This window comes from Pseudonaja textilis, chromosome 15, assembly GCF_049901715.1.
Source record: "Pseudonaja textilis isolate UNSWEBS1 chromosome 15, rPseTex1.2, whole genome shotgun sequence".
In the NCBI taxonomy this organism is placed as follows: Eukaryota; Metazoa; Chordata; class Lepidosauria; order Squamata; family Elapidae; genus Pseudonaja; species Pseudonaja textilis.
The window spans coordinates 13,467,187-13,488,787 of NC_142004.1; the positions used below are offsets into that span (position 1 = coordinate 13,467,187).

A 21,601-nucleotide genomic window follows, 5' to 3' on the forward strand; every position below is an offset into this window, starting at 1 on the left:
TAAATGAGCCAAATATATAATATAATTGGTGACCTAGATTGAATTGGAAATAGAAACGAGCATAATTGGTGGTAGATGTAATAATAATTGGCAGTTTCAAACCAGGCATGAAAAATGTAGCCCTCAAAAACCTTGTGTGAATGCTAGGGACAACCTTTGTAAAATTACCTGCTTATAAAATTCTGCTAACATTCCCCAGGTAGAGTTGGTGACGGGGAAGATTTTCGTCAGGTTCTGGAAAGCTCAGAATACTGACATGCTATTACAAATTCAATCTGAAGCAATCCAAGTTATGAACTGCCTCTTGGTCTATTTTATTTTGCTATGTCAACATATGGTTCTGTTTGAAGATTTAGACATGATTGTTCATTTATTGACCGGAGCCTTCAAAGCTATGCTTTAAATGAGAAAAAAGATTATTCTTGTCAGTGATGAGTGGTTTCCACGATTGTGTGAGGATGTATGACCACACTTAAAAATATAGATAGAAAAGAGAATGATAATATGGCAGTCTGTTGAAAGGTTTTATTATGTATTGGAACAGAAGGATAAAATGTGCTGCCTGCCCATTTTCTATTGTCCAGGCAAGCAGAGAAAATATAAATAAAAGTCCCACTTAGTTATGGAAAGCACTGCTGTAAAACCATTTGGATGATCTTATTAACAATGAATATTGATCCCCCGCCCCCGCCCCTGCTTTCTTTTTTATGTGGCTGTATTGGAGATGGAATACATATCCATATTAACTATACTGTAATGTTTTCTCCCCACTTTTCTTCCAGAAATTCAAGGTAGCATCTGCTGGTTTACATCCAGGGCAGGGAGTTGGACTAGATGACCTATAAGGTTCCTTCCAACTCTGTTAATCTGTAATCTGTAATCTCTTCGATGCTATTCCTACAACTGTCCTGTGTGGTAGGTTGAGGGGGCTTATCCTAAATCTCCCAGTGAGTCTTCATCTTGGAGGACTTTTCCTAATCCTAGTTCAGCACTCTAAGCATTATATCTCTCTGTCTCGCTACATTTGCACCACAGCTGTATTCCCATTATAACTGATGCCCAAGCAAATATTAGCTTGGCTCCTTTAGCAAAGACAATATTCTCAGCCAAAATCACTCAACTCCTAGTCCATGCATCCTATATGAGCTAGGTGAGAAAAGAAGGGGGGAGATGGACAACTCCTTTACACCGATCCAGTCCACGCTGAGTATCCTACTAAATTTGTTTAACTAGCTCACTGAATAAATTAAATAAATAAAATTGGATTTGGGCAACGGCATAAAACACACTCCTCCCTTTCCAGGTTTTGATGTGCTGCTTCATGATGAAGGTCTATCCAAGAACATCCGTGGGAAGTGTATGCCAAGAGCACCCCCCACCCACCCAGCAGAATCCCCCAAGGTGTGAAGATCATCCCAGCTGCTCAGCTAAAGCCAGCAGCTACCTCTCTTGGGGAGCGGCAAGAAAGGAAGATGCCAGAGGCAGATGATCACTTTAGCGACAGTGGCAAAGGTGGCACAGAAGGAAGGAATTGTCATGGATCCACCCCCAGGCCCCTCTTGGAATGCGAGTTCAGAGGAGGAGGGCGAGTTTCACTCAGCATGGAGCTGAGCATTATTCAGGATCTGGGGTTTGGAGAGTGCTAACCTGCCTGCCAGAACAGCCTCACCTGGGGGTGGGGGTGGGGGGAAACCAGTGACAGGCTGAGCAGGTGAGCCACAGCTGCAGCAAATTGGCCAGGAGGCTCCATTAGCAATGAGATGGAGGAGTTCACACCTCCTCCTGATCCAAGGACACATAGGGCAGAGAGGAGACAGGCACAAGGCCAGTTGGGTAGAGGAGGCAACTTCACCTCTCATGAAGGGCTGCACCAGCGTTGCCTGCTTGACTCCACCCCGAGGACATGACCCTTGCTGGAGCAAGGTGCCCAGTTCCGTGCCTTGTGTGCTTGGGCTGTGTATCCTGGCCTGCTTTCCTGGACTTCACGCATGCCCTTTGGACTCGTTACCCAGTGACTCTTGCCCTACTGAGCTTGGAAGCTGGATGTGCGCATTGGGGTTGCCTTCCCAGGATTTGTTTGGGGGGTTGAATAAACACCTGCACACTCTTTCTGTATGCGTGGGGAGGGAATGGGGCAGCACAATGATGGTAAATCATGTTTTTCACCCAGAAAACTGCATGGATAGAAAATATGAAGTGATTCACGATATACAACTAGACAATGGGCCCCTCAAGTTGAGGGTTGAGGATCTTTATTACATGGCTAGACTAAACCTTTTGGGGGTGTCTGGTTGCTGATGTTGTCATGCAGGAAAAGAAAGAAAATGTCAGTGGGAATATGGAACGTCAGTAGCACAAATAGGAGGAAACTCCACATGGCGACAGTTGAAATGGAACCACTCTACGCTGACATCCTGGGTATCAGCAGCCCGAACCTGACTGGAGTTGGGACCCTTTCAGTCAGAAATGTATCAGGACGCAGGACATGAAAAAGAAAGGTGTCATGCCCGTTGGAATCTGATTCTGAGGGGAAGGTGGAGCAGCTGACAGGACTGGGAGTGTCGCTCCGGTGGCTGTGGAGGAAACTGGGGAAGGGCACAGTCCAGCTGGGCATTCAGAGGAGGACCCCTCTTCATTCTAGGGCATGCAGGGAGGAACGGAGAAGGGAGCAACGTGGGTTACGAGGGTGGGGGGAGAAAAAGGCCCTGGTTCCCCTCATTAGCTGCAGCTGAGAAAAGAGGATAAAAAGGGTGTTTGCGCACAGCACTTGCTGGAAGTAAATAAAGCATGCATTACCTTTGTTTGTCAAGTCTAATCTGGGTTCTGACGTCTTCCCAACTGTGTGTGTTTCATTATCTTTTGAAATCTGCAATTCCTTATCCTGCCCTGTCTCGTTAATTGCTGCAATATGGTTTGTGTTGTCTTTTATTTATAATTTATATGTACTTTGGGTTCAGACTTAATTTCTTCCCTTTAAAAACTGTTCTTGGGAGAGTTTTTTCTCCAGCCAATGATAACTGGACATTGGGAGCCAAGTTGGAGGAATTAAAGGGACTTGACCTACTTTTGTGACTTTGTTGCTTTTGTGACATATGAAATCTCATTAAACATTGAATTTGTGCATTCTAAAATTATAACATTCAAATTTATAATATCTATTTTATATCATGTAGATCTCATCATTCAGACTCTGCTTGGTACTTCCCCTTGAAAATATAAAAAGAAAAATTCTAAAAACATAGCAAAAACAAAATAGATATAGATATAGATATATGGCATTCAGCTTTGTTCGGGTATTTTCCCATGTCATTATACTTGTGCTTTTAAAGTTGTAGCAATGTTTCGGCAGAATCTCATCTGCCATCATCAGGCTTCTGTATTGTGATGAGATGAGATAAGATTCTGCTGAAACGTTGCTACAACTTTAAAAGCACAACTATAATGACATGGGAAAATACCCGAGCAAAGCTGAATACCATACATGTAAGTACCCGCGAAAACTTAAGAATATATATATATATATATATGTGTGTGTGTGTGTGTGTGTGTGTGTGTGTATCCTTGGTTATTCGGGTTTTCTCCCGCGTAAGATTGGAAGTATCTAGGCAACGTTTCAATGAAGTCTCATTCATCATCCTTAGGCTTGTGTCTTCGGCTTCACTCTGAGAAGCACAGAGCTGAAGACACAAGCCTGAAGATGATGAATGAGACCTCATCGAAACGTTGCCTAGATACTTCCAATCTTATGAGGGAGAAAACCTGAATAACCAAAGATACACACACACACACACATACACACACACACATATACATATATATATATATGTTCGGGACTTTTCCCGTGTAAGATTAAGAGTATCTTGGTGATGTTTTGGCAAGGTCCCACTTGTCATCCTCAGGCTGGTGCTTTCAGCTTCATGCCAGTGCAAGCAGTGTGTGATCAGAGCTGCCGTCTCTATATATACTGGTGGGGGGGGGCTGGTGTGCTGGGCTGATTGGCTGCGCTGCTGCCTCTTCATTGGTTGATGGAGTTGATGTTGGTATAATGGGCTGTGTGGTGGCCTTGTGAGTTTTGTTGTGGAGATATCCTAGATCTTGTGCTGTAATCTCCTGGGTCATTTGTTTTGTAGTGATCTTTTTTCCATTAGCCTCTCCTGTTTTAACGGCTTGGGTAATGGGTTGTGTGATGGGCTTGCGAGTTCTTTTGTTGTGGTATCCTGGGTCCTGCATTGTAAACTCCTGGGTCGTTCATTAAATTGTCTTGCAACAAGTTGTCCCATAGCAAGTTGGCTGTGGCGAGTTGTCCCATTCTCATAGGAATCAGTGGAAAGGCTTGCCTTCAGAAGTTCTGAGTACTCCATCACTGAAGGCTTTTAAGAAGAGACTGGATAGCCATTTGTCTGGTATGGTAGAGGGTCTGCTACTTGAACAGGGGGCTGGACTAGAAGACCTCCAACTCTCTTATTCTGTTCATTGATGGAATACCCACAGAACTATAGCAAACCACAGCTAACTCTGCCTACCCAAACCATCACTTTGATTGAAGAAGTTACTTGGATGATTAATGCAAGTTTCCATTTGAATAAAACGTTGGTCCAGTTGCCATGATTTAATCTTTTATGTATCTATCTATCTATCTATCTATCTATCAATCAGAATAGAGCTGGAAGGACCTTAGAGGTCTTCTAGTCCAACCCCCTGCTCAAGCAGGAAACCTTATACCATTTCAGACAATGGCTGTCTATCTTTTCTTAAAAACCTCCAGCGATGGAGCCCCCACAACTTCTGGTGGCCAGCTGTTCCACTGGTTAATTGTCTTCACTGTTAGGAAGCGTCTCCTTAATTCCAGGTTGCTTCTCTCTGTGGTTAGCAGAGTGTAGTGTACGAACTATTGTACAATACCCTTCATTTCAAAATAATGTTCAGGATCATTCAAGAGATTAGAGCCTTGTGTGGGATAGATGTCAGATGCTCAAGTTATCAATAGATAAGGCTGAGGAACATGAAACATTATTGATGACACATTGCTAGGAGGTAATTGAGAAAACTGGAAACTACACAGAGCACGTCAGTATGTGCTTCATTGATTGTAGAAGCACTTCTGATTAGGTCTATCCTGCCAAGTTGTGGAATGAGAAACACGACAATCCTAGAATATCATTCTGATTGTCCACACGAGAAACCTCACAAGATGTGGATCAGTGGCTCCAGAAGAAATGTACATCCTGACAACTAAACCCATGGACCCTTCCATCTTCAGTGATGGCATTTCCAAAAATCCAAATTCTTGGGGACCACAAGGGGTTCCTGTTTTTACTCCTCCCAGCTGCTGCTTAGAGGAGTCGATCTGCAAATGCAGCAGGAGGCAGGAAAAGCCATTTGCCCTAAGCCTTAAGCTTAAAGTGGGCTAAATTTTAAAGAATTGCTATTTTAAACGGTTCAAATTAAGCCCCTCTGTTACCCTAATACCATCTGGAAACACTTTTTTTTTTTTTTTTGAGCTTGAAGCTCAGCAGGGCTTGGACAGAAGACCAGCAGCTGAAAAATCACCAGGCAAATTGAAAATAATTCCAGCAGGCAAGCAGCATTTTGTATGTTGGCAGGAAAACCCCATGGATATGTCTAACTTTAAGAGTAGATTGAAAGGATTCAATAGAAGGGGAAAGTAACAAGATGAGCTCCATTTCACGTGTGCGAGAAGAGCTTCTCCTATCAGCCAGAAGGCATCCCAGAACTGAGCCCAACAGGTCATAGTCTGGGCCCTCCATCCCTGGAATGGCTAAGTTCCCTCACACCCACCTGCAGCTCTGCAAAGGTCAGTCAATCTGAATAGTGCTGGAAGGGACCTTGGAGGTCTTCTAGCCCACCCTCCTGCTCAAGCAGCAGACCTCATACCATTTCAGACAACTGGGCTTTCCAGTCTCTTCTTAAAAACCTCCAGTGATAAAGCACCTGCAACTTCTGGAAGCCAGCTGTTCCACTGGTTAATTGTCCTCCCTGTTACGAAGTTTCTCCTTAGTTCCAGATTGCTTTTCTCCTTGGTTAGTTTCCATCCATTGTTTCTTGTCTTCTGGTGCTTTGTAGAATAATTTGACCCCCCCCCCTTTTTTTTTTTTTATGGCAGCCCCATAAATACTGGAATACTGCTATCACCCCTGGACCTTTTCTCTAGATTAGCGATAACCAGTTCATGCAACTGTTCTTCATGTGTCCTGGAGTCCTTTGTCTCCAGGCCTTTTAATCCTCTTACTCTTCTCTGCGCTTTTTACAAAGTCTCAACTATTTTTTGTTAATGTGGTGACCAAAACTGGATGCAATATTCCAGGCATGGCCTTAACTAAGGATTTATAAAGCGGTAATAATAATTCATGTAATTTTGCTTCTATGCCTCTGTTTGTACTGTTTTTGAGCCAAGTTTCGCCTAATATGTAGATTTGTATAATTCGACCAAGTCCACCACAGCTGGTCAAGCTCCCTCGGGACGGCCAGGCCTATAACAGGGCGTTTCAGCCAGCCTCGCTGTATCGCTCGGGAAGGCCGGGCCCGCCATCCGCGGGTGGGTCCAGGGCCCACCGGGCCTGCAGAGTCGTCAGGGGGGGTCGGTGGCCCCTCGACGCCCCGGGATGGCGGCCGAGAGAAGGCGCGCGGAAGCGGGCAGAGCCGAGCGCGGCAGCGACCATGGAGCGCCACCCTCAGGCGCCGGGCCAGGCTGGGAACCGGCCGCCAGGAATGAAGCGCCCGCGGGGCAAGCGGGGCGGGGGCGACGGGCCTCCGAGGAAAATCTCCCTCCGGACTCACTCCCGGGCTCGGGGCCAACAGCGCCCGGCCGGCGTGCGCTCTGCAGAGCCCCGGGAGCTGTTCTGCCCGTCGGTGGTGGGGGTGGGGGCGCCGCCTTGCCGTCTCCTCGGCGGCCTTCCGTCCCTTAGGTAACGAGAGCCGTCCGGCGAGGGCAGCAGCCCCTCATCTTGCGTTCCTTGCCGGGAGGCCGTCGCCCCTTCGGGCAGTCCCGTGAGGCCACCTCGCCCCCGCCGCTCTCCCCTTCCAAGGCAACCCCGTCAGCTGTGGCGCCCAGCGAGCTCGGCTCCTTCCATCGGCCGAGCGGCCAACCTGCCGCGGGCTCAGCTCCGCCCCGGGCGAGGCCGAGCCTGGCCGCAGCTCGCGGCTCCCCGTCCGCAGCTCGGGGCGCTTTCCCGGCTGAGCGTGCTGCGGCCCCTCCTCCCCTCCGCCGCCTCCCTCCCCCCGCCAGTAGATCCGATCTAGGCCGAGCCGTCTCCCTCCCACCACGTGATCCCACCCGGCGTCCTACACCTTTCGGGCTCGTTCGCTCGCCCAGGCTCGGCGCGGCGCGGCGCACCTCGGCTCCAAGCAGGGACCCGGCGCCCCGCCTTCCGGACGCGGCGGCGGGGAAGAAGGGAAGGGAAGGGGCGGGGAGGGCGGGGGTCGGAACGCCTCGCCCGGGGCTGGGAGCCGCGCGGGAGGCGGCCCGGATCGGTATCCCCCCCCTCCTCCGCCGCCGGGAAACGAGGAGAACCGCTCGCCCGACTCCGTCCCGCTCCCGCGCCTGGATGCTGGCTCCGGCCGCCGGACTGCTCCGCCTCGCTCGCCCGAGGAGCCGGGCGGCCCTCCGCGGAGACGCCGGCAGAGGCAGCCCCTGGCTGGCCTCGCCCGCTGAGAAGTTCGCATGAGGCTCCGCTGCGCCTGCCCGCCGCGCCCCTCCGGGGAAGGATTGCTGCCCCCCGAGACGTGCCTTGCCCGAGCGCCTAAGATGAAGAGGGCCATCGCGGAAGGTAGGCAAGAGGGCGCCCGCGGGAGGAGGAGGGGAGGCAGGCAGGCAGCCTCGGGCTCGGCGCGGGGCAGAAGTTCCGCCTGGCAAGTTTGCTGCGCGCGGTGGGCTCGTTCCGGGGAGGGGGCGGGCGCGGGAGGATGCGCTTGGGCGCCGAGGTGCGCGGCCAGGCGGGGCGGCAGGGCTGCCGCTTCGCGTTGCGGAAGAGCAGCCGCCGCGGGTGTGTGTATTGAGGGCGGGGGTTCCTTCGGCTCCCTTCGCCTTTGCCTCGGAGGAGGGGGTCGGTGCTGAAGGGCCCTGGGGACCCCGGCCCTGTTTTGGGGGAGACCGTCCCGGCGGCCCGGAGACTCCCCAGAGCCGGAGGCGCTTGGGGGAGAGCGGCGTTTCTCTCTCCCCTCCATATCCCCCCCAGGCGTCGAGAGGCTGCTGGGCGGCCGGGCTCTCCTTCCAGCCCGAAAAGCGCCGCAGCGGTTTATTTCCAGGCAGGACCCCCGTCCCCCTTCTTCTTCCCGCCCGCCTCTTCGGCCGGCGCAGGGTCTCCACCTGGGGAGCGCCCTGGCCTGGAGGGAGGCCTCGGGCTTCCTGGAAGCCCCCCCGTTGGCTTTCGCCCGAGCTTCCCGCTGGCCTGGGAAGGGTGGGGGGCTCTGCAGCTCCGGCAGGTGTCTGCAGATGTTGCGAAGCTGGGCGGGGATGGGGGGAGGCTGCCTTCTCCCCTCCCCCTGGCCCGCCTGGCCACCCCTTCCTCGGGGCCTTTCCTCTGGAGCCGTGGGGGGGGGAGTCCTTCTTGCCACGGGCGATCCCTGCCAAAGGTTCGGTCTTTTTTTTGCCGGGGGGTGGGGGGGATCCACCTGACACCGGTCCCTGATACCCGGGTCTTCTCCTGACGCCGCGACTGACATTCAACGGAGGTTTTTGCAAAGCTTGTTCAGTGTCGGGAGGCATCTCCGGCCAGAGACGATTGCGGCGGGGCAAGAGAGGAGCCCCCCTCCCCATTTCAACAGCAGGATTGCCCCGTCCCCGTCCCCGGTCCCCTGCGGAACAGGGTCGAGTCGCCTGGCCTGGGAAACCCATAGAGTTTGGCCAAAGTTTCCAGCGATTTTGTGTGTGTGTGTGTGTGTGTGTGTGTGTGTGTGTGTGTGTGTGTGTGTGTGTGTGTGTGTGTGTGTGTGTTTCAGAGGGCAGGAGAATCTGGACGTTCCCAGCGGGGGGACCCGGGGCCAAAACGAAAGTGGTCTAAGGACAGAGGAGAGCGATCTATTCTCCCCCCCGCCCCCGCGCGGTTAAAGGATTATCTCGCTCGGTAGCGCCTTTTTATTGTGAATTGCAACGGTAGAGATGACCTCTTTAGATCAAAGCGCCCGATGGAGGTGCGTGCGTGCCGGGGTGTGTGTGTAGCCACTTGCAGCCGCAGACTTACGGGTTGAAAAGAGGGGGCCTTGGTGTGTGTGGTGGGGGGGGCTCCGAAAAGTGGGGTGGAGTTTGGGGAGGAAAAGGAGGAGGCACCAAGAGGTAAACCAGGTGGATGATTCTTCTTCTTCTTCTTCTTCTTCTTCTTCTTCTTCTTCTTCTTCTTCTTCTTCTTCTTCTTCTTCTTCTTCTTCTTCTTCTTCTTCTGTCTGTCTCCCCCCCTCCTCCTCTTCTCCCGATTATTATTTTCAGTTTCTTGTAAAACATGCATTAGTCAAAGGTGCTAAACTGGATTAAGGCTGGAGGCGGGTTGAAAAGAGAAAGATTTCATGGAAAGTGAACAAATATCGTGTAGGCTGGGAATGGTTTTCTTCCACTTTTCTTCCTTTCTTTCTTAATGGCCTCTGGGTGAAATCAGTTGTGGAGGCTCCTGCGGGGGTGGGGGTGGGGATCTTGGAGGAGAGCCCGTCGTGGTGGGGGGAGGATGGAGAGGAGGGGCAAAGGCAGCCAGAGTCTTTCGAGTGAGTGGGTGGGATTTAGTGAGTACGCCCTTGGGTTGGGGAGCCCTGGGGCAGGTGGCTGGACTGGGTGGCTGAGGGGGTGAGGTATCCTTTGGGGGCCGGTGGGGGGCAAGGGGGGGAGGAAAGTGAAAGCGCTATTCCAAGGGTACCGCCTAGTGGCAATTGCGGAAGGTTGTACAACAGGCAGCCCTCCAGGCAGCGAAGTTTCCTAAGTGGGGGGCGGGGGGCTGGGGAAATGAGTTTCCCACCTGGATTTAGGGCTCACCCCCACCCAAACACCCCCACCCCATCACGTGGGGGAGATTCTGTGTATCTGGGTATTATTGGCTGCTTCTCTCACTCTCCCCTAGGCTGCTTTACAGGGAGAGTATGAGACATCTCTCCTACCTCTCCCTCTTTTCCTCTCCCTCTCTCCTCTCTCTTTCTCGGTATCTCTCTCCCTTACACACACACACTTCCTCTCTCACTCTTCCTCACCCTCTATCCCTCTCCCTCTCTCCCCCTCCCTTCTTTTCTCTCCCTTGTTATCTGTCTCCCTCACACACACATACACACTCTTTCTCATTCTCCCTCTCTCTCTTCCTCACCCTCTCTTCTTTCTCCCTCCCACCTTCCCTCTCTCTTCCTCCCCCTCCCCCTCTCTCTCCTCCATTGTTCTCTTTCATTATCTCTCTCCCTCACACACAGACAGAACTCTCTCTTTCTCTCTCTCTCTGTCTCTCTCTGTCTCTCTCTCTCTCTCTTCCTCTTCCCCTCCTCTCCCTCTCTCCAGTGTGGTTGATGGTTATGGATATGACTTCAATGCAGCAGAGAAACCAAACAAACACCTCCTTGTTTGCTTGCAGGGGAAATATCTCAGGGTGCCTTCAAAACACTTCAGATAGATTTTGCCTCTTTCGGGAAGCCAGTTTCCTGGGCTAAATTAACTGGTCAATTAATGGGAAATCTTTAGGACCATGTGGGAAAAAAATCTAATTAAATGAGAGCAGGGAGAATATTGGGCCCCAAAGGCCTCAAAGAATCCTGGGATCACTTGATTCATGCTTCCTGGCTGCTGACAATTTGCTAGCCTTAAACCCTTCAGAAAAGTTCTCTTGGGAACAGAAAATTGTGTGGATGTGTATTCTGCCCCCCACTGTTAGCTGGAGAAAGAACCGGAGGCCTGCAGAAGATTGTGTGTTGCATCTCATGGGGAGAGTGTCATAGATGTCAGGTCAGCCCTTTCCTTCCTTCCTTCCTTCCTTCCTTCCTTCCTTCCTTCCTTCCTTCCTTCCTTCCTTCCTTCCTTCCTTCCTTCCTTCCTCCCTCCCTCCCACGCTCCTCCTCCTTTTTCTTTCTTTCTTCCTGCCTGCCTTCCTCCCTCCTTGTCCCTTTTCCTTCGTTCTTTTTTACCTCCCTCCCTCTTCCTTTTCCTTCCTTCTTTCCTCCCTCCCTCCCTGTCCCTTTTCATTCCTTCCTCCATCCCTCCCCCTTTCCTTTTCTCCCTCCCTCCTTCCCCAATAAAAAAAAACCACTCACCTGGTGGCAAAAGCAAGGATTTGGGCATCCCTCTATCAAAGAAAGAAATACAAGGCTGCTGTGCTTGTCTATGAATGGGAGAGTATGAAATCCGCTATAAACTACCCAGAAAATCATTTCAAGCAAAGGAATGTATTAAGCTCCATAATATATATTAAAAAACAACACCAACAATATGCCATGCCACAGAAAGTTGCTCGATGTTATTATTATAATGAAATGTCTAATCAGTCTTTAAAACCCACACAAAGGAGGGGAAGGAGAATCCGCTCCCTCTACTCCCGTCCCATGGAAGGGATAATCCAATTGTTGTGTGGGTTTCTAGGGCATGACGAAAAATCCCTACGCAGAACACGAGATCTTCAAGCCAGGAGAGGCAGGCCAGGTGCTCATGCACACACCTGCCAGCCCTGCTATCTCACCCAGGTGGCTGATCTGAGCAAGCTTTGAAGACGGTATTAGGTGTGGGTGGGAGGCTGGGTGTAGTGGCAGAGGGGAGTCAAAAACCGGAAGGGGTGACCACTGCCTCTTTTTTACATGCCACACCTGTAAAAACAGGGGCAGCAGCTTTGATTTTACAGTGATGTCCAACAAATCTGCCTCTGCTGCAGAGGCTGCTAATATTAGACTAGATTAAGATTAACAGAGTTGGAAGGGACCTTGTAGGTCATCTAATCCAACCCCCTTCCCCACCCCAGGCAGGAGACCCTACACCATTTCTGACAAACGGCAGCCCAGTCTCTTCTTGAAAGCTTCCAGTGATGGTGAAGCTCCCACAACTTCTGGAGGCAAATCATTCCACTGATTAATTGTTCTACCAGACAATCTCTCCTTATTTCCAGGTTGAATCTCTCTTTGATCAGTTTCCATCCATCATTCAGCTGCTTTAGAAAGTAGCTTAACCTTTTCCTCCTCTCTGGGGCAGCCCCTCAAATACTGGAAGACTGCTATCCTGTCTCCCCTGGTCCTTCTCTTCCCTAGACTAGCCAGGCCCAGTTCCTTCATATGTTTTAGCTTCCAGGTCTTTGATCATCTTAGATAGATTAAGATTAACAGAGTTGGAAAGGACCTTGTAGGTCATCTAGTCCAACCCCCTCCCTGCCCAAGCAGGAGACCCTACACCATTTCTGACAAACGGCAGCCCAGTCTCTTCTTGAAAGCCTCAAGTGATGATGAAGCTCCCACAACTTCCAAAGGCAACTTCCATTTCATGGGTTGATTGTTCTCACTTATTAAAGCAGAGAAGGCAGTGGAGGGTTTATCTTGAGAAGTTCAGTTTTTCATTCCAAAGTGACACATGGTACACCCAGAACAAAGATCATCTACAAGGTTTCTCAGTCTTACCAACTTTTAAGAAGCATGGATTTCAACTCCCAGAATTCCCTGTGAAGCACAAATTCTCTGGGAGTTGAAGTTCATACATAGAATAGAATTCTTTATTGGCCAAATGTGATTGGACACACAAGGAATTTTTCTTTGGTGCACCAGCTCTCAGTGTACTTAAAAGAAAAGGTACATTCGTCGAGAATCATAAAGTACAATAGAAAATAGAATAGAATAGAAATTAGAATAGAATAGAATAAGAATAGAACAGAAATATAATTCTTTATTGGCCAAGTGTGATTGGACACACAAGGAATTTGTCTTGGTGCAAATGCTCGCAATGTACATAAAGGAAAAGATACATTCGGCAAGAGTCAAGAATCATCAGCTACAACACTTAATGATAGGCATAGGGTACAATAAGAATAGAGATAGGAATAGGAATAGAATAGAATTCTTTATTGGCCAAATGTGATTGAATACACAAGGAATTTGTCTTCGGTGCATATGCTCTCAGTGTACATAAAAGAAAAGATGCATTCATCAAGAATCATAAGGTACAACATCTTAAATTTGCTACATTTTGATGAACTAGTCTTAATGGTAGGAGAGAATATTTATGGGTATACCATATTTTTCTTTTAGAAAGTAAAAAAGAACTGAAGTTATCTATTAGGCACGCATAACCGTGCATCCCCCTTTCCCCCCTTGTTTGAATAACCTATTCTACAAGTCCTGTGCATTAGTAAAACATAAGAATGGATTATTCTTCAATAAGGAAAATTATATCAGCTTAATTGAACAGGCCGCAGAATTTTGTTTTCCCTGGTATAAGTTGAGTGCCCTTTTCTTTGATGCTGTGTAATTGCCATCAAGTGCAAAGAGCTTTTAAAAAATCCTTTCTCCATTCCTGTTTCAGAGGAGAAAGAGGTAAAAGTTAAACTGGCCATTAAGTGTACTTTATGTGCGGTTCCTGCCTGGGGGGAGGGGAGAGCAGGCCGGGTTGTCTTTCCCATGTGCCCAAACTGCTTTTACTTCTCACAGAATCAATCAATCAGAATAGGAACCTTGGAGGTCTTCTACTCCAACCCCCTGGCTCAAGCAGGAGACCCTATACTATTTCAGACAAACGGTTGTCCAATCCCTTCTTAAAAACCACCAGTGATGAATTTCCTCAGATTTCCAGAGGAAAAAATTGCAGACTACAGGAACTATTTACACTACTCAGGTGACCTTGAGGACACAGATAAACCTCCAAGTGGCCTCAAAGACCCTGTAAAAGGATGCAAATGACCAGCTGCCTGCAAGGAATATAAATCCTTCCATTCCCCACCATGCAGTCAGAGCTGAAGAAGCTTCTTGGATGAGAAGTGAAACGACTTCAAAAGAAAAACCAAGAAAGTCCAGTTGCCTCCAGAAAAAGCACCTTTGGGACAACCATACCCTGGATGATGGAGAATCTCTACGGACCTCCAGTGGTGAAGCACCCACAAGTTCTGGAGGCAAGCCATTCCACTGAAGAACAAAATAACAGAGTTGAGAGGGACCTTGGAGGTCTTCTAGTCCAACTCTTGAGAAAAGTGACTGTCCAGTCTCTTCTTAAAACCTCTGGTGATGGAGCATTGCCAGCGTCTGACAGCAAGCTGATCCACTGGTTAATTGTCCTCACTTTTGGGAAGTTTCTCCTTGATTACAGGTTCTCACAGAACCTCACAGTATCCTACAGTCAGTCATCTGGCCAACAAGTTTCCAAGATGCATATGTCACTGCAGTTAAGCAGATGTGGACCCTTTGCTGACTTTTTGTAATAATATAGCTAATAGTGGCCCACATTAGAATGTGGAGATGAAATGTTATCTCCGTGCCTCTTTTCCCAGAACTTCCCTACAACTTTGGGTCTTGTAATTCTAACCAGGCTAGATCCCACTTTTTTTCAGATTAGCTGAAGTCCAGGCCTAAAGAAGGCAGTTTGCTATGTATATTTTGGGTTCCATTTTATAGCTTACTGTATATATTCTGAGTTGCTTCATAACAGGGATGCTCTTACTGGATACAAAAATAACTTTAAATAGGTTTGTCTACAATAGTGATTACAGCGGGACAATTTGTCAAAGTGATTTTTTTGGGTGGCAAAATTAGTAACAGACTAAGGAGGCGAAGATTGTTTCAAGTTGTACACTCATTTGTCTTGAAATTTTTAAAGGATGTAATCGAAAATTATGCATGGCTCTGGTTAGTTGTGTTTGCATTTGGAGATCTCAGCTAGTCTTTAGTGGAAATGGAGCAAACTGAACTTTAGCTTCTTTTAAGATGATTTGTTGGATAAATTCCAGGGGTGGGATGCTACTGGTTCGGTCCAGTTCTATAGAACCAGTAGCTGCAAAGAGCAGCTGACACCGAATTGGTTCGGTGTTTGGCCCACCCGCCTGCCCAGGCTCTAGGCTGTCCTTTATTTCCTGCTTTTCCCTCCTTAGATGCTTTGCGTGGCATAGCTGAGGTTGAAAAAGCAGGAAACAAGAGGATTTTCAAATACTGCACACTCGCACGCAGCGCTTCTCAGCTGTCCAGGTGGCACAGCTGATGATTTCTTGCAAACGCTGCACACAGGCGTGTTACGATTGGCTGCAGTTCAAAGAACCAGCACATCTCTCCATTGGCTGGGCCTGCCCCTCCCACTCACTCCTTACCTGGCATGCAAGCCACCCAACTTGCCTGGTTTGGTAAGTTGCTATTTTTCCTTTTTTTCCCCCTGACCACCAGCTGTTCTGCTGTGCCGGGAGATTTAGATTAGCTAGAAAACAGGAAATCCTTGGATTTCTTGCTTTCTAGCTAATCTAAAATCAGAGCCGAACCTTCCTTAGGACTGAAGCTTCTACTTTTCAGTGCAGACTCAGGTAGCCGATTGCAGATAGATAGATCTCTAAGTGAATCTGTAATTCTGTGAGCAACTCAATCTGCCTGCCTGCTTTGCCTGCTTTTGGGTAAAAGTTGCTCTTTTTTATTAAAAAAAATCAACATTTACATCAATATTTATATAATTTACATAGAAGCCACACCCACCCAGTCACATGACCACCAAGCCACACCCACAAATTAGGCCACACCCACAGAACTGGTTGTTAAGAAATTTGCACAAAGCCATGCTGTTTGCGTGATTGGACACGGAAGGAATTTTCTCTGGTGCATAAACTCTTAGTGTACATACAAGCAACAAGTGATAAATCCTGATCACAATCATAAAATACAATCATCTTAAATCACAAGGTACAACCCTCAGCGATAGTCATAAGGATACTAAATAAGTAATCAACATGAATCATAATAGGATACTAAATAAAAGCAATCAACATAAATCATGGAATACAAACAATAAAGTTATAGTCATAAGAAGTTAAGGAAAATTGGTAAAAGGAAAGATGGGAAGGTAACAACAATAACAACCCATATCAACCGTTAGCACCAGTCACTGATATTTGTGATACATTTTTAAATGTTCAGTTGACTGAGTTTCATGTTTAATGAATAAAAAAAATGATGAGGAGGAGGAGGATGATATATCATCATCCAGATTTGCCTATCCCGTATCCTTGGTAAGGTCTCAATAGGTAGACAAAAATGCCAAAGCCAGTCTGAACATCTGGTTGACTGAGCAATGAACAATAACAACAGTAACAACATTTGCAACAATAACAACAATAACAATAAATAATAATACATTTGAACAAACCAAGAATTGGTGCAGGTATAAACTCATTGACTAAATTGCTGATGGGATGGACGGCTGACTATTTGTACTTGCAAATTAAGTATGTCATGTAGATTTTACAATAGGTTAATAGACTCTGCTGTTTCTAGACAGGCTGTGATGGTTATGGGTGTGGGTCATTTATGAATGGTTTGGTGACCTTGTCAGATTTTCAATTCCACTCACACGTTTCCTTCTGGAGCTTCTCAAGAGGTAGCTGTGATGCCAACTTATCTTCCTGGGTAGTGGTTTTGAGACTCTTGAAGTTCACTTGCTCACCATTAAGTACAGAGAAAATGAAATTTCCTCCATGCTTCCAAGTGATTAATATTTTTGACACTCAGATTCAGCTACCTGGCACTACTCGAAGGTTGGGACTTTTACTTAGCCTTATCTGTGCATTTAATTTCAGAATCTGAGCTTTGACAGTTTTTGATAGCTGCTGAGCAAATAATATTTATTATTTGGCAGGCCTTGATGGATAGCATATTGTGGAGAAGTGATATAAAATCAGTCTTTAAACTTATCAGTTCATTTATTTCGTTGTGATTTGAAGGTTATGGGTTAATTCTGTAACTGGAGCAATTGTTCCTTGTTTCCTAAATCAATCCATCTGGAGATTTATTCCTGGCATAACTTTTAAACATAGAAAGCGTGCAGAAAAGAGCAACAAAGAAAATAAGAGGACTGGGATAGAAAAGAATGAACTGGAAGGGATCTTGGAGGTCTTCTAGTCCATCCCCCTGCTCAAGCAGCATAACCTGTACCATTTCAGACAAGTGGCTGTCCAATCTCTTTTTAAAAACCTCCAATGGTAAAGTATTTACAACTTCTGAAGGCAAGCCATTCCACTGGTTAATTGTCCTCCCTGTTAGGAAGTTTCTCCTTAATTCCAGGTTGCTTCTTTCTTTGGTTAGTTTCCATCCATTGTTTCTTGTCCTGCCCTCTGATGCTTTGGAGAATAATTTAATCCCCACTTCTTTTGGGCAGCCCCATAAATACTGGAATACTGCTATCACGTTGTCCCTAATTCTTCTTTTCTCTAGACTGGCCATATCCAAATCCTACAGCCGTTCTTCATATGTTTTAGCCTCAAGGCCTTTGATCATCTTGGTTGCTCTTCTCTGAACTCTGATTGCAGATTAAACCATAGGATGAATAATTAAGGGAACTAGGTATGTCTAGCCCAGAGCTCTCCAAACTTGGCAACTTTAAGACTTGTGGAGCTATGCTGGCTGCAGAATTCTAGGAGTTGAACTCCACAAGTCTTAAAGTTGCCACGTTTGGAGAGCCCTGGCCTAGCCTATGAAAGAGAAAGATCGGGGTGACATGAAAACAGTTTTCCAATACTTGAGAGGCTGTTGAAGAGAAGAGGGGATCACTCCAAAGCACCTGTGGGCAGGGCAAGAAATAATGGGTGGAAGATCATTTAAGAGAACTAAGGAGAAATGTCCTGACAGTGAAAACAATTAATCACTGGAATGGCTGGCTTTCAGAATTTCTGGGGCTCCATCACTGGAGATTTTCAAGAAGAGATTGGACTACCATTTGTCCAGAATGGTGTAGAGTCTCCTGCTTAAGCAGGGGGTTGATCTAGATGGCTTCTAATTGTTCCAGAGTAAAGTGGAACAATTCTGTTCACCATATGGCCTCAATCCTTCTATTAATGCACCCCAGATAGCATTTGACTGTATAACAACTGCAGTTCTTGTTTAATTTGTGAAAGCCTAGATTCCTTTTGCATAAACTGCTGTCAAGTCAGGTCCCCCAAACCTACATGTGTGTCTTATATTCTTCCTACCTTTACACCTGTTACTGCTTATAAGAGTTGCGGTGGTGCAGTGGTTAGAGTGTAGTACTGCAGGCTATTTCTGCTGACTGCCGGCTGCCTGCAGTTCAGATCTCACCAGTCTTGACTCAGCTTTCCATCCTTCCGAGGTGGGTAAAATGAGGACCCAAATTTTTGGGGAAGATAGGCTGATTCTGTAAAATGCTTAGAGGGGGCTGAGGAGCACTATGAAGCGATTGCTGTCCCTCCCTCCCTTTCTTCCTAACTGCCCACTGCCAGCAGTTCGATCCTGACTGTCTCAAGATTGAATCTGCCTTCTGACCCTCCAAGGTGGGTAAAATGAGGACTCAGATTGTTGGGGGCAACAGGGTGACTCTGTAAACCGCTTGTTAAGGGAATCCCTGCAGCTGTTAAATTAGTAACGCTGTGGTTCAGTGAACCTAGCTTCCCCATTGACTTTGTTTGTCAGAAGGTCACAAAAGGGGGGTCACATTACCCTGGGACATGGCAACCATTATGAGTCAGTTGTCAGGCATCCAAATGTAAATCATGTGACTCTGGGGATGCTGCAACAGTCATAAGTGTAAAAAATGGTCATAAGTCACTTTTTTCAATGCCGTTGTAAACTTTGAATGAAGCAAACTGTTGTAATTCAAGGGTACCTGTACTGAGGGGAGACTGCAGTGAGGAGCACAGCAAGGATGTGGAGTGAACTACGTCCCATGCGCTTCACTTCCTTGCTTCCCTAAAGTTTGGAAAGTGGCTTGCTTGCCATGAGTAGCAAAAGGGAAGACACCACAACCTCTTGGAATTTGGCCCTAGTGCACAGTTTCTTGGCTCCCTGTTCTAATGACTGTTCTCAATAAGAAGGCTTACCTTTCTTCTAACACGAAGGTCCCGTTTGCTCAAGGACTGTGGTGGCCTGTTGTCCAACAACTGAGGAGCAGGAGGAGGAGGAGGAGGCGTGGGGATCAGGGTCAGCATCAAGGCAACCTGCGAGCTCCGAGGGGGAAGAGGGAATGGAGCTGTCACACAGAGAGAGAGAGAGACAGAGAGAGAGAGAGAGGGGTGGAGCCTGTCTGTCCATCAGCCCTCAGATGGAGAGTCAACAATCCCCGGGTCTGGAGGTGGCTGATGAGGAAGAGGAGGAGCAGCAGGGGCCAGTGCTTGATGTGCAGAAGGCAGAGGAGAGGAGAGCGGTGGAAATCTATGTGCCGCTCCTTGGGATGGAAGAGCCACTGCTGCTAGCGAGGCCCCACCCTAGCTCTGGGGATAAAAGGCAGGGGGCGAAGAGGAATAGATGCGGCAGACAGCTATTCCTCTTCCGTCTGGACAGACTCTTTAGCCTGCGGTGAGAGAGAAACATTTTTGGCAGGGCTATTGGCGCTCCTAATAAAGGAATCTTTGAGTTAACTTGAGAAGGTTTGTTGTGTTTGGGGAGCTGGGTCAGAACAGGACCCATCCATAAGGTGGAGCTGAGGGTCAAAGGTTGTGGCTGGAGCCCCATTTGAAGATCGCATGTTAACAGAATAGGAACGCATGCGATATATATACAGTAAGGTAGGTGGAAATAGAAGGAGTAGATTTGTAAAATCAATTTAGCAAATGTTAATGCTGTGGAAAAGACCTACATTTTCTCCACTGTACCATTTTTCATTCTCTTTGACAGCAGAGAATTTGTTTTAAAAGGACTTGAGAGGGAGAGGAGGATTTTCAGAGAATTTCTCAAGCATGGCTTTCAGTAGGGTGACGCCAAGGATTCTCCTGTTTCTCATTGCAGCAGGAATGATCAGGTCCACACGTGAAGATCCAATTAAGCTGATTTATTGCTAATCAAACCTATGGTGGCATGCAGAGCCATTTGTGTGGGCACACAAGCCCCAGCCAAACTTACCTGCACTGCGTATGCAACGTGCCTCCCAGGTAATTTTCAGTCCTTTTGAGGCAGTTTTTGCCATCCTGGAGGCTTGAGGGAAGCCTCTGCAGCATCAGGAGGCTGAAAAATGGGCCTTCTGGAAATACTAGATGTGCCTTAACAGGCCCATTTTCAGCCTTCCGAGGCTTCCCTCAAGCCTCTGGGAGGGCGAAAATGGCCTCAAATGGGCTGAAAGTCAGCTGGGAGGTGCATGTATGCGTAGTGCAGGTAAGGAGCCAGGGGTAGTGCAAGTGCATGCACAGGGGGGGCAAGGTGCATTACAATATGGGTGCTGACACACACACACACACACACACACACACACACACACGTGGTATCAGCACACCACAACAAAAAGTTTTGCCATCGCTGCACTAGGATATTCTCAACTAAGCATTAGCACCTGCTTGGAGTTAAATAACAGTCAGTAAAATTCAAGGGAGATTGTGACTTGGTTCGCTTGTGGCTATGTAAGGATTGTAGGCTGATTCCTCTTTTAACCCTGCTCCCAGGTTCTGACAGTCCTTCTGCTACATTCATTAAAGCTATAATATAAAGTTGTCCATGTTGTTTGAATGCTTCCATTCTTATTTTGAACATCTGAGATTCTCACCAGAAAGGTATGGAGTCATGCTGTTTATTGTCTCCTACTATAGCCATTCCTCTTTTAACAGGTAGCTTGTTTAGTGACTATAAATAAAATGGTCATTAAAAGCACATTTTTTTACAAGTAGACACACAATCAAATGTTACCTTCTTGACAACAGCACACCCTGGGATAGCATATTCTCTTCAGCAGGGATAAAATTATAAGGATACACTTATTTTAGTTTAACCAAAGACAAATACAAGACTAAAACATAGAGATATACATACATACATACATACATACATACATACATACATACATATACATACACACACACACATATATAACAGTAAAAAATAACAATGAATAATATCATGATTTCTTAGTCTAAATAAAACAATCCATAAATGAATCATACTAGCAACTCCAGGAATACATATAATATCCATTATATAAAGACATAAAATGACATAAAAGTAAAATATGTATCTTTTAAATTGCAACAATAAACATTTCTCTGTAATCAGAACACATCTAGTCATCAAATCCCAGAGTCAAAACTACCTTTTTATCTTTATCAAGCGGAAAATCCAAAAATAGTCTCCTTGTTGAAAGGAAAGCAGTCAAATCGTGATCTTAATCAAAGCAGTCAAATTTGCCATTTGAATCGGTTCCATTAACTCCACAATCCATCCTTCCATTGTGAAAATTCACACGTCTTTCCACCTTCGTGCATATAGGAACCTTGCAGAACTTGTCATATAGAAGAAGTCCCATATTTTCTTTCAATCAATCAGAGCTGGAAGGGACCTTGGAGGTCTTCTAGTCCAGCCCCCTGCTCAAGCAGGAGAACCTATACCATCTTGGACAAGTGACTCTCTGGTCTCTTTTTGAACACCTCCAGTGATGGAGCACTCACAGCTTCTGGTGGCCAGTTGTTCCACTGGTTAATTGTCCTCACTGTTAGGAAGTTTCTCCTCAAGTCCAGGTTGCTTCTCTCCTTGATTAGCT

General features: G+C 47.1%; 1 protein-coding gene across 1 annotated transcript in view; it reads left to right on the forward strand.

Annotated features, from left to right (window-relative positions):
* Window positions 1-7,328: 7,328 nt before the first annotated feature.
* RTN4R (reticulon 4 receptor) overlaps window positions 7,329-21,601 on the forward strand; it is a 160,550-nt gene continuing 146,277 nt past the window's right edge. Inside the window, exons 1-2 of the mRNA XM_087913599.1 lie at window positions 7,329-7,491; window positions 7,529-7,787. Coding sequence (XP_087769725.1) covers window positions 7,682-7,787 — 106 coding nt within the window. The 5' untranslated portion in view covers window positions 7,329-7,491; window positions 7,529-7,681. The remainder of the gene's footprint in view (window positions 7,492-7,528; window positions 7,788-21,601) is intronic.